This window comes from Ammodytes marinus, assembly GCF_949987685.1.
Source record: "Ammodytes marinus genome assembly, chromosome: 17".
NCBI classification, from domain to species: domain Eukaryota; kingdom Metazoa; phylum Chordata; class Actinopteri; order Uranoscopiformes; family Ammodytidae; genus Ammodytes; species Ammodytes marinus.
In genome coordinates, this window is record NC_137221.1 from 12292359 (window position 1) to 12305815 (window position 13457).

Here is a 13457-nt window from a genome sequence, read left to right on the forward strand (position 1 = left end):
AAACTTTTCGGGGATTCCGAAATTAATATCCAATCACAAGAGAGAACGCTACAAACGGACACCCGTCTCACTCATGGTCTCACTGCCGGTGCACGCTAGAGCGACAGATGGGTGAATGTTTATGCGCCTACAATGGCGGAGCAGGTAAAAATCCTTCCCAATGTCTGTTTTGATGGTTTTTATCATGTTTTATCACACTTATGGATCTGAGATGATGCTAGATGACTCGCTGCTTGAAGACCGCAGTGCATTAATGTGGTGACGTAGGGACGAGCGAGGGGACTGCTAACTGAAGTAACTGACAGGAAGTTAGCTAAAAGAACCATTCCGCTTACAGCACCTTTAAGGTTTGTTCAATTTAAATACAATTTCTACGGAAGCCAATAACTGAAGAAGGTGAGACTCTTGTACCCCCTATAAAGTTATTACTACAGTAGTAGGGTAAAGTTGAGAGTTGCATTCAGCCTGTTGTTCAGGCACACTTCATGGCTACATGGCACCAATCAATTCAGATATAGATCAGACACATGCATATTGTTATTCTGAGGAAGCTAAAACTGACCAGAGAGAGTTGATAATCTTGCAGAGTAACAGCTCACAGCACATGCGAAGGTTGGCCTGATGGTCGGCGAGGACTGACGGCGGGACACGCATTGGATCCACCTCACAGTTCTCCTCAGACTCGTATAAGGCTCGGATGAAGTCACCTATTCGGTTTTTTTAGATCACACAGATGAATAGAGAGGACACAACTGTGCATATACAGTACCCTGTACATTTCTAAGATTACAAAAAAAGTATATATTTTTCCTCTTTCAAGAAAATAAAGGCAGCTGAAAATAGTTGGGGTTTCATCTAAAGCAGCCTCACCTATAGCTTCCTTGAGGTATCGGTGACCTATCAGTTTGAGGTACTCTTCCACAGCCTTTGTAGCTAGAGTGTTCTCGCGAAAGATCAAGTGCTCGCGGTCCATGAATCGATCGACCTCACACATGGCCATGTCGGACAGGAACTCCTTAAGAAGAGGTCACATTTACAGTTCAGTAAGGGGCGCACATACACAACAAAGGAACAACAAAGGAACGTGCAATCATCTTTCATTAACGCCCTAGGTTACCTTTGTTTTCCCCGTGCTTTGAAGGATGTGCACCAGAGCGAACGCCACCTCCTCTTTGCTTTTGACACTCAACAGCGGCTCCAGGACGGCACACAGTGTTCGGTAATTGTTGGTAGTGTACTCGGCAAACTCCTTGTACAGCTCCATGGGGAGGATGTTCATTGTCTGGTAGCGAGACTTGATTCGTAGCGAGGCGTTGATCACCTTTGTGCTTCCGACGCCGCCGCTTTTGGCCAAGACACTGGACTGTATTACGGGATACCACTGCTCCACAAACTGCCGGCCCGTGATGCTGGATATGGGGATGCTGACAAGGCCGAGATATGTGCTTTTCTCCTATACATTACCAAGCAGAACAGTTGATTTTCAAAGGTGGACTCAGCAATTCTGGAGAAGGGCGGCTTGTTGTCAAAATCACTTTTTGTCAAAATCAGTAAATGTCTCACCATGATCCGCTACCTGTCCGTACTGTGTGAGTGCACACTGAAAAAAATCCAGTTTAGAGACAACCTAGGCTCTGTAAAGCAGCATGTTGCTATCTACGGTGGCTCTTTGCTTACATTCCAGTTTACAGAGCCTAGGCTGTGAATTAACACCTGATTTCTTTATCCTATTTTTTTATTTATTATTGTGAGGAGCTATTCACAGATTTTGACAAAAAGTGATTTTGACAACAAACATTCTCCAGAATCAATGACTTTTAGAAAATATTTTTCCGCCCATTTAGATCAATAAAGCAAACATTACCTTACGTCTCTTTTTGTCCGTTTCCTTATAGAGGTGCAAACGAAGGCTACGAATGGTAGGCAAATTGTTAAATTCGAAATGCTCTCCCCAGAAGACGGTGTCGGTCCTGGGTTTGCTGGTGGTGCGTGCATACAGCATGTCATCCAGACACAGCTCACAATAGTAGCGTTTCTTAGCCGGCAGGTCTCGCGCTTCAATGATCCACAACTTGAGCACATTCTCAGCCCGTCTGCTATTGTCCTGAAAGTGAAACGGGGAGTCCTGTTACCGCATAATTACAGTCCTTATATACGGTCGATTCTTCATATTGCACCCAAGACCCTGCGATAACAGGTCACAAGGCGTCAGATCATTTAAAGTGAATGGAATTTTCAAATGGAAGACGTCTATTGTAACTACCTTGTTAGGTTTGACAGCTCGTTGCAGATTTTCAATCCACTTGTCTCTCTCCAAAGCTGAACGGCAGGCAAAACATTTTGTCCCTGAATTGGTGGTCACCTGCAGACCAAAGGCGTATAGATTAATCTTTTGATCTGTTTTTCTGATGAATTAGTTAGTCGAAAGCCAAGTCGTCATATTGTTTGTTTCGTCCATAGCTCAAAGATAATGTATTTACAGTCGCATCGAACAGGGAGAAAGATGAGCTGGAACCAGAGAATATCTTGACATAGAAGACTAAAACACCAAGGAGAGTTAATTGTTTAAAAACTGTTGCAATTTAATTTTTACTTTAATTGTTTTGATTTATCTAGTTCAAACCGAGGTGAGAGGTGGCACTCGACTTGACATCTTCTTTTCATACTCATACATTCGAACACATTATAACATTGTAAATTAAAATTGGATAGAGAGCCATAGTCGGCAGGTGAATTCAAATCTTACATAAGGACAACATAACACACCTCAAAGCAATACTCTTGTCCTAAAATGCTGGAATGGACAGGTTTGATTATGGCATCCTCATCTAAAACTAGGTCCAAAGCTTCGGCAGCACTGCTCGGAGAAAGTAAGGATTCATGGGAGTGGGATTCTTTGAAGCTCTGCATCAATCGTGACCTGGAGAGAGAAGAGAAGATTGTTTATTTACTTTCAGAATTGACAAAGTAGTTTGTATTGATCGTTCAATAAACAATCCCTAAAGGTTTTCATATAACCAGGAAATGAATCACTGCAGCAAAACCTTGTGCATCATTCCTGCAATTTGATCATGATCCTGCAGATTCTGATCCTTTTATAATGAGTTTATAAAAAAAGTTAAGACTACCAGATTTTCATTTCTGGTGTGTGCAGTGTTCGTTCTGTTGACTCGACACATGTGACTCATCATGCTGCATGTTAGGAAATAGCCCACAGTGTCTGGGTTTGTGACGTTGTCTGGAAATGCAATTCCTTAATTCTATATAACTGCACAAGAATTTTAAACTATAAATGTATATGTGTGTATCGTGTGCTGTGTAAATGGGGAAATGTGTAAACCAAGAGAAGCACTTCAGTCTATAGGTCTGCAGAATTTTTTCTTTTGTAGTGCAGTTATAAAAAAGGCACAGAGGAATGGTCTTGATCAGAGAGTAACCTTTAGAAGAGAGTAGCATGATCGAGAAATGAAAAAAGTGGTGGTGGAAGTGGAAGCAATAAGGTGAGCAAAGGCTGTCACTCAGGCGAAGCAAAGGTTTGAAAATAATAAAGTGAGGAAAACTCCTTGCTTGCAGAAGAAAAGAGGATTGATACCCTTATAGTGTCTGGATGCTAGTGTTAAATGTAAACCTGGAGCCAGCAGGTGATAAGCTTAGCTTTTCATAAATGCTGTTAGCAGGGGGAGCTAGCCTGTTTTTTTTGCCAAAGATATAAAAATAGAAATTCTTCAAAATGTCACAACTATTTCCTCCAACATTTTCTGAAACTTTTTGAGGGAGAATAAACCGAAAATTAGCAATACAAAGATGAAGCTAGCTTGCTGCATAATTAACACTGGCTTTGAACATTAGGGAGAAAATTAGGGGACAAGAGGAAGCAGCAGCAGCAGCTTTGAAGAAGCGCCTGATAATTAAGCAGCAAATGAGGAGCACTGATTTAAAGCGATGATTTCAAGCCGGAGAGAGGTGCAGGGAATTGTCTCGTTTGGGGAGCTTTGGTTAAACCAACTTGGCAACAGAGGGTGGAGCAGTTGCGTTGGAAAGCTAGAGTGTGTGAGGTTCAACCTAACGAACAACAATTATAGCAAAGTCAACTTAACAGTACTGAGTGAATTAAGTGTGTGGGGGCAGAACTCAAAGCGGGCTGTGAAGACAGCTGTCTGAGGCAACGGTGGGAGCTGAAAAACGGCCGTGGTTATAGGGGAATAGCGTTGATCTTAATACTTCAATTCTGGATTCTAAATGGGTGCTTACCCTGCATTTTAGAACAAATGATTTTACAATCTCTTGCCTAACGATACATCACATATCTCTAAGAATCGGACATCCAAGCCTGCCCTAAAAATGTCTATTAAGCATGAGGAAAGTATAACGTCAGCATTACGTACTCCCTGTCTACGTCTTTACATTTCCCATATGGGCTTTGTGACTGGATTGTGTGAAGACTGCATACAATTTGGATCACAATGCAAGCCAGAATCCCCCGAGATGTGACCTCAAGTCAGAATACAAAGCAAGAAAAGGCTGTCATCAGGGCTTGTAGAGCTACAAGCAATGCATCCTACTGACATGATCAGATAACAGAAACTACACAGAGTTCATAAATGGGGGCATAATAAATAATTATCTTAGAATGTTCAACAGAATGTTGAAACAAACCACAAATGTATTCTCTAATTACAGCCAATCTATGTTGAGATTTTGATACCAATCTGATTTTGTCATGTCAAAATGGTCATCATATATACACATGGTCATACCAGACCATAATAGGCTTATACAGCAAAACCCTTGAGTGTACTGAAATGCATTGCTTATTAATTCTGCTTTTCCGTTATATGAGGAAGAACATGATATATCTTCTGTCAAAAGTTACTTGGTCTTGCTTTAATAGTTTTAAAGTTATTTCAGTCTGAACCAAAGTGTTGGACACACAGACCAGTACATGATAAAGAACAGGACAATTGCATATAGAATGTAACAATTGTCAGAAGAAGTATCAGAAACATCTGCAACAATCTGCTTCAATACAGTGTTCTATAATTACCTCATCCGCTGTGCACCAGTTTCCTCCAACAGTGCAGTCTAACCCCAAGTGCCCCCATTTAAAAAATGACCCTCTTGGATGCCCCTGTTGTCAATAAAAGGAGCCCTCTGTGCTGACCTAAGGAAACGTGATGAAGGGCCCTCTCATGTGCCCTTTCGTTTGAAGAAAAAAAGTAGAAAGGGATTTTGAACTATTTCACCTTAAAGCAATGGTCTGTGCACTGGTGCCACACCACATGCAGCTGGTAATCTTTTTTTTTGTTGCCTTACCCCAGAGCCGTCTCGAGGCATAAGCGAACTAAGCGGTTGCTTGAGGCCCCCGACTGCCAGGGGGGCCCCCTCCAAAAAAATTGTTTGTGTGTTTGATATTGACATCATATTATGCAAATGTAGGGCATCATACAAAAAAACAATACAATGTTTTGGTCTAGATAACTAATAGCCTAATAATTGAATCAGTGTATCTGGGAGGTAATCCGTAATTAACTGATCATGTCACGTTCACATCCATGCACAGTGTGTATTGAGTTTATTTAAAAACATGTGGAAATGGGGCTGCCCTCAGTTGCCCATGCACTGTGTATAGTCTATAGCCTATTTCAGCCTCGTCTGTAAAAAAAAGAAAGCTGGACAACAGTTATTCTGCTTCGTTCCTCTCACTGCATTTAAATCCATTCATTATATTACAGAGAAATATGTCCAGTAAAAGAAAAATAGCTCCAAGCCCATCCCAGAGGACCCTCCATAATATTTTATTTTAAATTAATATTTTTATGGAAAATCCATGTGCCTTTCTTCAATAGCTTCTAATTCATCCGACCCAGTTTCTCCAAATTATTTGTTCACACAAAATTTCTCAGATTTAGCCTCTTAATTTTTCTCTTAAAGTGCACCAGATTCATAGCCTGGAAATCCAGACCCTGATATCTTGAACGATAGAGGGTCTGGCCACGATCATTAGTAATTTCCAACTCAAGGGGCGGCTCCTACTCGTGCATTTCAAATGCCACTGCATGCAGTTGGATAGCACTACAACCAATCAGAGCGATGCACAAGGCGACGTAAGCCCCTTTCGTTTAGCGAACAGCTGTTAAACTGTTAAATTAAACGTTTGCCGTTGTCGGTCGGCAAAATAGAACATTCCACTTACTTGCTAATGAAAGATTTGAGTGCCGTCTTCCAAATCGTTAAGGGTCGAGGCCAAAGCAGTCTCAAACTCACACAACATATCCGCAGCCATATTTGATGTTTACTATCACGGCTTCGACGTCGCATGCACGTCACTGTCGTCATCCGGTTACGTCCTCCCCAGAGCACCATATAAAGGGCTCTGGCGCGCCCATATTAGATAGAACCAATTGAAACGTGAGCCCAGATTTCTGGTCTTCTTGATAAAGCTTCAACGGAGCGTGTCCAGACCAACACGCGCAGCAAATTTAATTTGCCAGCGCCTAGTGGCAGGTCTGGGAATGCCAGGCTACCAGATTCATGCATTTCACTTTAAAAACTTTAAAAAAAAATCTCCCGGGGGGGCATAGCCCCGGACCCCCCTAGGAGGGTCGGGATCTCAGCTGTCATATATTTTCACCCATCTGGACATTGGATGCACTAGCAGAAAACACTGGGTGTGGGGATAACATTTAACAATGGGCAATCATTTGGGCAGCGCTACGATTGGAGTGGGGCCCCCTGATCATATTCCGCTTAGGGCCCCATTAAGGCTTGGGCCGGCTCTGCCTTACCCTTCAAACAGCCCTGAGCCAAACACTGACAGGCATGCCTATGCCTCAACTTTACTGGTAATAGGTGGGGTCAGCAATAATGGAGAATGCTTGTTTTTCGAAATTACTTTTACCATTATCCACTACCTTTATACAGTGACGCTTACGTACCTCTCTTGGTCAGCACTACGAAACCGGGGCAAAATCATTTGTCTGAAGCTGCTGGTCCGGTCCAGTTTAGGTTGACTTTTGGCCCTCTTGATTGAGCCCTTCAACCGCCGATTGAGAAAACTCTAAAGATTTGACAAATGAAAATAGAATGCAAATACAATTCATGAGAGCAGAGATAAAACACTTCCCCCAAACAGTATGCATATAATGCAATATTTAATAATTATCATTAGCAGGTTTAGCTGAAAACTGTATGTATGAAAAAGTGTACACTCTCTCGCTTTGCTTTCCTTGTTGGATTCTATCTAACTGGGCCCAAACAAGCCAGTGTGCATGTGTCTTGTATGTGAGCAGAGAGCTTACATATGCCATACATCTGCACCTGGACAGTGTGGCAGACCTTCGTGTACTCACCGGCTGTCTAAAGGGCTGCGGGGTGGCATTGGGAGGGGTTTCCATGCTTGACTGCCTTACAGAGGCAAAACTTGCCCTGCGGGATTGGTCTATGAAAAAAAAAGAGTGCAGCAAGGAAGAGAAGAGATTGAAAAATAAGAACACATACATTAAATCACTATACACACACGAATGCAGGTGATCTTTCTCAAAAATTAATTAATCCAATGAATATTAAAATATTGTAATTTGCATCTGAACCCAGATGGCATCAACATCCATATAAGCATTCTGAAAGATCAAGCTGATTTTATACCAAAATCCTGGCAAAGTAAGCATTTTGACTAAAAACTGGACAAATCGTTGGTGAGTCAGACTATTGGCTGCTGAGTTAAGACCATTTATATTTATCATGTAGCTGTAGGGCTGTTACTGAGCAAATTTCCATAAAATGTTTGCACCATGTCTCAGAGTTTATCTTTTGTGTCATCTTAATTAGGTAGCCATATATGCATTCAACAATTATAATAATATAATGTTAGATGGGAATTCGTAAGCGGACAATAATTGGAAAATAATATGGAAATGGGAAAACAAATAAAGTACTTCTCAGTTCATCCAAATACATTTTAAACTCAATTTTGTGAAAAATCTTTCAAATTTGCTAGCGGCGTGTTGCTTGTTGGGACAAAATGTGTCTGGGCAGATATGGTTCATGGCCTATGTACATTGTATCATACAGCTGAACAAGCAGCTACAGAGTCATATTTGAAGTTTGAATGACAATTGTGTGACAGTTTGTATAAATTTATAAAGTTCTCAGATACTCTTGTGAGATATACAAACAAAATGAGGTCATGAAAATGATTCAAACGTATTAGAGCATTATTGCATGATTACTTCAAAAGCTAAACAGATATTAAGTTGAATTTGCTATAATAACTTGAACTGTAATATTATTTTCCCTCTAGGTTATTTTAGTTATACCTTGCAGCTGCTTTGGAACCATATAGAAAGGGAAATAGCGTTAGAAAAAAACATGACAAACACATTAATAACATAACAATGTGCTATCAACACATACACAATGCAGAATAGCTGGTAGATGGAGGTGAGTCTCAGCCACAACGACAGACAGTAACAGCCTCCAGAAAATCACAGAGAAAAACACTTTGACAGTTTGAAATACACCTTTTCATCACCCTTCCACTGGAGAATGTATTATATCCAAGGCCAGTGGAAAATTACACAAAACCTGATGTGGGCATTACATTGACTGGTCCCTTATATAGAAGAAAGTAGCAGCATGCTTAAATGAGTCATCCGGAACAGTATAAGTCTTTGTCTGACCTGGGGAGAAACGGAATAAGTTGGTGGTGGATCTATAAAAGCAGACAGCCGTCTGTAGGGAATCAGTTCTGATGCAGATGAGCCCCCTAGAGTGCACACTATTTCACCTTTTACTCCAAAGTCCTTCTCCCTCCAAACCAACAGCAACAGAAATTCCGCAGGGGTTTTATAAACAGAAGAATAGGGACTAATACAGCCCCATGTCACTCCAAACACCAAATCCACAAGCATAACATTTATTAAGGGACTTTTTGGAGCACAGTGTAAAAATCCTCCATCTTTCTTTCCTCTGGAGACATTTTTTAAATGTGTCCAAATGGGTAAAATTACGCTAAGCATGGGACGATACGAAAATGTTGATCATCCTGGCCAAAATAACACTTCACAATATTATCCCGATAATCATCTTAATATTCTTAAAAACTTAAACTCTTAAAATGTCTGGAAAATATACTGGAATCATTTTAACTTATGGTGATGCAGCACAGACTCATTTCAATCTCACAATCTTAAAAAAATTGCTTTTTTCTGTTGGGGATACAATGACCACGTCGGGCCATAAGCCATTGGGAATGGTTTTGGAATTTGGAATGGCTGGAACATTGGTTTGGCTTGTATACAGGCTGGTTGCGTAATCAAAATCACCCATCATACATCTGATCCTTTGAAGGTTAACATAAAACGTCACTGATTCATCCATAGGTTGGTGTGTTAAAGCAGTTCTATTTTGGTCGAGGATTGATTTTTTTTCTTCTTTTTTATTACCCATAGGAGCATTTTCTCTCTCCCTCTCTCTTTGTAACAGAGAATGAAGACTCTGTCCTCCTCTGATTTCCTCACTCCCAGAGCCTGTAAATAGGCTCCTCTCCAAATTCTATTCTGAATCCAAGCTAATTGTTTGGTACCCATGGCAACAACTCAAAGGGCTTTCTACTTCAACTGTAGAAGATATTTGGCACACAACTGCACGAGAAAGATGGCAGCATGCAGCACGACGCTGCGTCTCTGCTAACACACATGTGAGTGCACCGATCACTCAGACCTATAGTATCTGATGCCCAAGGGGGGAATCTTTTTGCAACTGAAGGAAATATTTGTTTGGCGTCTCATGTGGGGCTGAATCATGACAGACGTCAAAGTTGACGACTGAACCCGTAGAGGAATATTTAGAATATTTCCCATTTTTAACATCACTGCCACTAAAAGAGCCAACCGCTAGCGACATTTGGCACTGTAGCTAAGTAAATGTGTCATATCAGAACACATGGATGTGTTCTCATGGGCTATTCTGAATGTAAATTGCTGTGAGGATGGAGTGTGTGGGTGGCAACAGCCTCTAGCTAACAGTGAGATAAACAACAGAAAGAGGAAGACTGTGAGTGGGTGTTGGAGAAACATACTCAACCTTTAGTATACATCTTTATATTTATACACATTTGACAACTTAGTCTTTTCAATCAAATCATTTTCATATGATTGATTTCTTTTTGCTGTAGACAAAATATACATAGATGCAGCATAAGGATAAAATAGGCTATGCAATCTCTCAAATTAAGTGATCAAAACAGCAGCAAAGGCAGCCATATCAAATGCAAATAATACATGTATTTTAATGACAATGAAATCTCACAGCAGCTATTCGTTTACCGAAATATGTACTTTTCAAAAAATACAAATTTCCATTCAAACCATGGCACCAGATCATCAAACAAGCATTGTCGGAATTAGGGATGCACCACATCAGCAATAAAGTACTGTCCTGTGTGTGTGTGTTTGTTGTTTGGGGGAGGGGGGGGGTCGGTAAATTACTTTATTGGTTTATTCATATAACATTGTGACTTTTAAATATGTAGTGTATTTAAACAAGTTACAGTAAATCAAGTCACTACATAAGAGCACAGTTTTTTTTAATTAAATGCCAATATGGATGATTTTACTGATGCATCACAAATAAAAGCTACATTTATACTGAGACAAAAAGCATCTCTGATATTATTTCCATTTTCACTTGTGATGATAATCTGTGTTGTTTATTCTACCCTACTATAATGCCCACTGTTATGTTCAGTTTGTAATAAAGTGAGCTTGATTTGAGGTGCAGTCCAGTTTGTCTCGACGTGACAGGGTTTCCAGTCACACATTACACAAGCACACAGTCTCGTTATGGCTGGTCTGGAGCATCTGACAACAAGGAGCCTCTGGTGAGTCACAGCCAAGCCTGCTGGGGCAGATGTCGCATTCATGTCATATGTAAGTCTCCGTAATTGCCACAATCCCACTAGTAAATACTGTGTGTCAACAACCGACCGGTAATTATGTCCATGAATTTTGTCAAACGGCTCCAATATGTCCACAACAAGTAAACATGATTGATTGATTGATTGATTGATTGAATGATTGTACTTTATTGTGTATAAACATGTCAGGGTATAATAATTGGATCCTAATTTAATGCTTTTGTGATCGATAGCACTATTTACCGTACTGCAAAATTTGCTCATCAAATGTTTTTGAGTGTTGAAAATGTTACCAAGTTTATTACATTTGGACATAATCGACATCTATATATATATATTCTGTATATAGATATTTTTTTTAACCTTTATTTATACAGGTATATCCCATTGAGACTGAAGACTGTTTTGCAAGGGAGACCTGTTTTCCTTTCCCACGTTACCATTCACACACCGATAGCAGGCTAACTATCGACATTCACACGAGGCAAGGTGGGTGAAGTGTCTTGCCCAAGGACACAACAACTATGGCAGGGCGGGGATCGAACCTCCAACCCTTTGATCATCGGCCGATCCGCTCTACCAACTGAGCCAGTCGCCCCATATATCACAACGCTGTTTCAATACGTTGCTTTCCCTTAACTTTGGACTGTTTACCTTAGCATCTGTTCATTTTTTATATGGGTCAAATCAAGAGCTATTTGTTTTAAATGGTTTAATTTCAGTTGTCTGTACAGATCTAGGACACCGGAAATATCTAATAATGCACTATGCAAATCCAAAATACATATATAGCCTAATATTAAATAATAGTTCACTTACAGGAACCTAGCCATAAAGAGCATTGATTTAATGTCCCTAATCTCTCACTTTCGCCTGTCAATAAAATGGCGAGCTTTATATACCCATTGATTTAGTAAATCATGTGTGTGCGTGAGCATATGAGTTTCTTTTATTAAACTATAAATTTAATCCAGTGCCTTTGTTTTTTGCACTGGCAGTTCTCCCAAGAAACAATTCTGCCCTCAAGACAAAATAAAATAATCTATAAAATGCAGAAAAATCTGTGACGTTGTAACATTGCTCTATGACCCCAAGGGACAATGCAAATTGATGCCTACTGCAATCACTGCTAGCTGGCCTTTTAAAATGTTTTAAATATAATTTAGGGTGTATTCAAGCGAAAAGGGGGCATCCAGTTGCTCTTTACATTATCACACACCTGGATAGATGGCACAAGGTGGCAAATTTAATATGGTTTTAAGTGCTAGTATAAGCAAAGGACTGGCCAACTGGCAAAGTACACTGGGTCGAAGATGGTTTATCGGTCATCATAAATTCATCAGAGATGTTGAGAAACCGGTTCAAACGTGTTACGAAAATGAAGGCCTTATATTAAGAGTGAGCTGTCCGACCAATCAGCCTGCATGACAGACAGAAGCAGAACCTCACTACATCAACCTAGCGGCTCTTTGAGGAGCCGGCAGCATCGCCTCAGGAGGTTTGATACGGTTTAAGTTTGAGCCGTGATTTACCAAATGCAGAATGCCATTGGAGATACCGAGCACAAAGAGACACACACTGATGCAATTTAGAGAATTGCTTTAAATGAACAGTGATTAAACACCAGGGTTAAAGTTTGATGCTGTGAAGACAGAAACTTGGAGGACTTTAAGGTGAGTCAGCAATTCTCGCCAAACCAAAGCTTATTGTCAAAATCACTTTGTTAAAATCAGTTGATATCTCCTCACAATCCGATACCTGTCCATAAAGTGTGTGCCCTGAAAAAAAATATATGGTGTTAATACACAGCCTAAGCTGGGCATGTTGCTAGCTATGGTGGGCCCCCTTTGTTTACATACAAGTTGACAGAGCCTATGGCTGTGTATTAACAACAGAGCGAGCGTCCTCCATAATTGCTGACTCCACCTTTAACATGTCAGACTAGAACTGTCATGGGGCCGACATGAACGCTCAAATGGTAACAACACCATCAAAGTAAATGGAAAAAAAACTTGGGTTGTTAGGTTTATGCTAAAAAAAGTTGAGCAAGAAAGGGGACACTCCCGACTACTCAGTGCCCCTCTGGTGCTATGTTTAGAAACAGCGCTGTAATCAGGTAAATGGAAAATGCACAGAAGAGCTGAGAGAGTTGAAAGTAGAGGTGGGTGGAGGGGTTGAGGAAGCAGGGGGAGTGTGGGCGCAAGGGAGCCACAAGAAAAAACCTGAGATGGGCTTTAAAAAAAAACTGACATATTTTTGGAGAACCGAAGAAAAAGTGACTGCAATGTACCCTGGTTTCTCAAGGCCAGCAGACCGGGGTTGTTGTTTTTTTTAGGGAGTGGCCATCAAGTCGAGGTAAGGCATGAGAACAGTATCCTAAATAGACAATCTGAAGTTGCAATCTATCTGGTGTGGTTTCCAGCGTTCCCATCGCTCTCCTGCCTGTCCTTCTGCCTGTGTGTGAGCTAGCCAAGGGGAGTGTGGCCTAGTTACCATAGGAACATGTTGGTAGCTTGTGCACTGCTTTCCATCAAGATACCTT

The 13457-nt window shown here is 40.7% G+C and overlaps 1 protein-coding gene across 1 annotated transcript in view; it reads right to left on the reverse strand.

Annotated features, from left to right (window-relative positions):
* Positions 1-13457, reverse strand: part of LOC307263656 (ras/Rap GTPase-activating protein SynGAP-like) — a gene marked incomplete at both ends in the record, with an annotated part of 28764 nt that overhangs the window by 14395 nt on the left and 912 nt on the right. Inside the window, 8 exons of the mRNA XM_080044857.1 lie at positions 563-707; positions 871-1015; positions 1118-1453; positions 1865-2125; positions 2264-2362; positions 2767-2920; positions 6936-7057; positions 7350-7438. Of these exons, the coding sequence (XP_079900983.1) occupies positions 563-707; positions 871-1015; positions 1118-1453; positions 1865-2125; positions 2264-2362; positions 2767-2920; positions 6936-7057; positions 7350-7438 (1351 nt within the window). The remainder of the gene's footprint in view (positions 1-562; positions 708-870; positions 1016-1117; positions 1454-1864; positions 2126-2263; positions 2363-2766; positions 2921-6935; positions 7058-7349; positions 7439-13457) is intronic.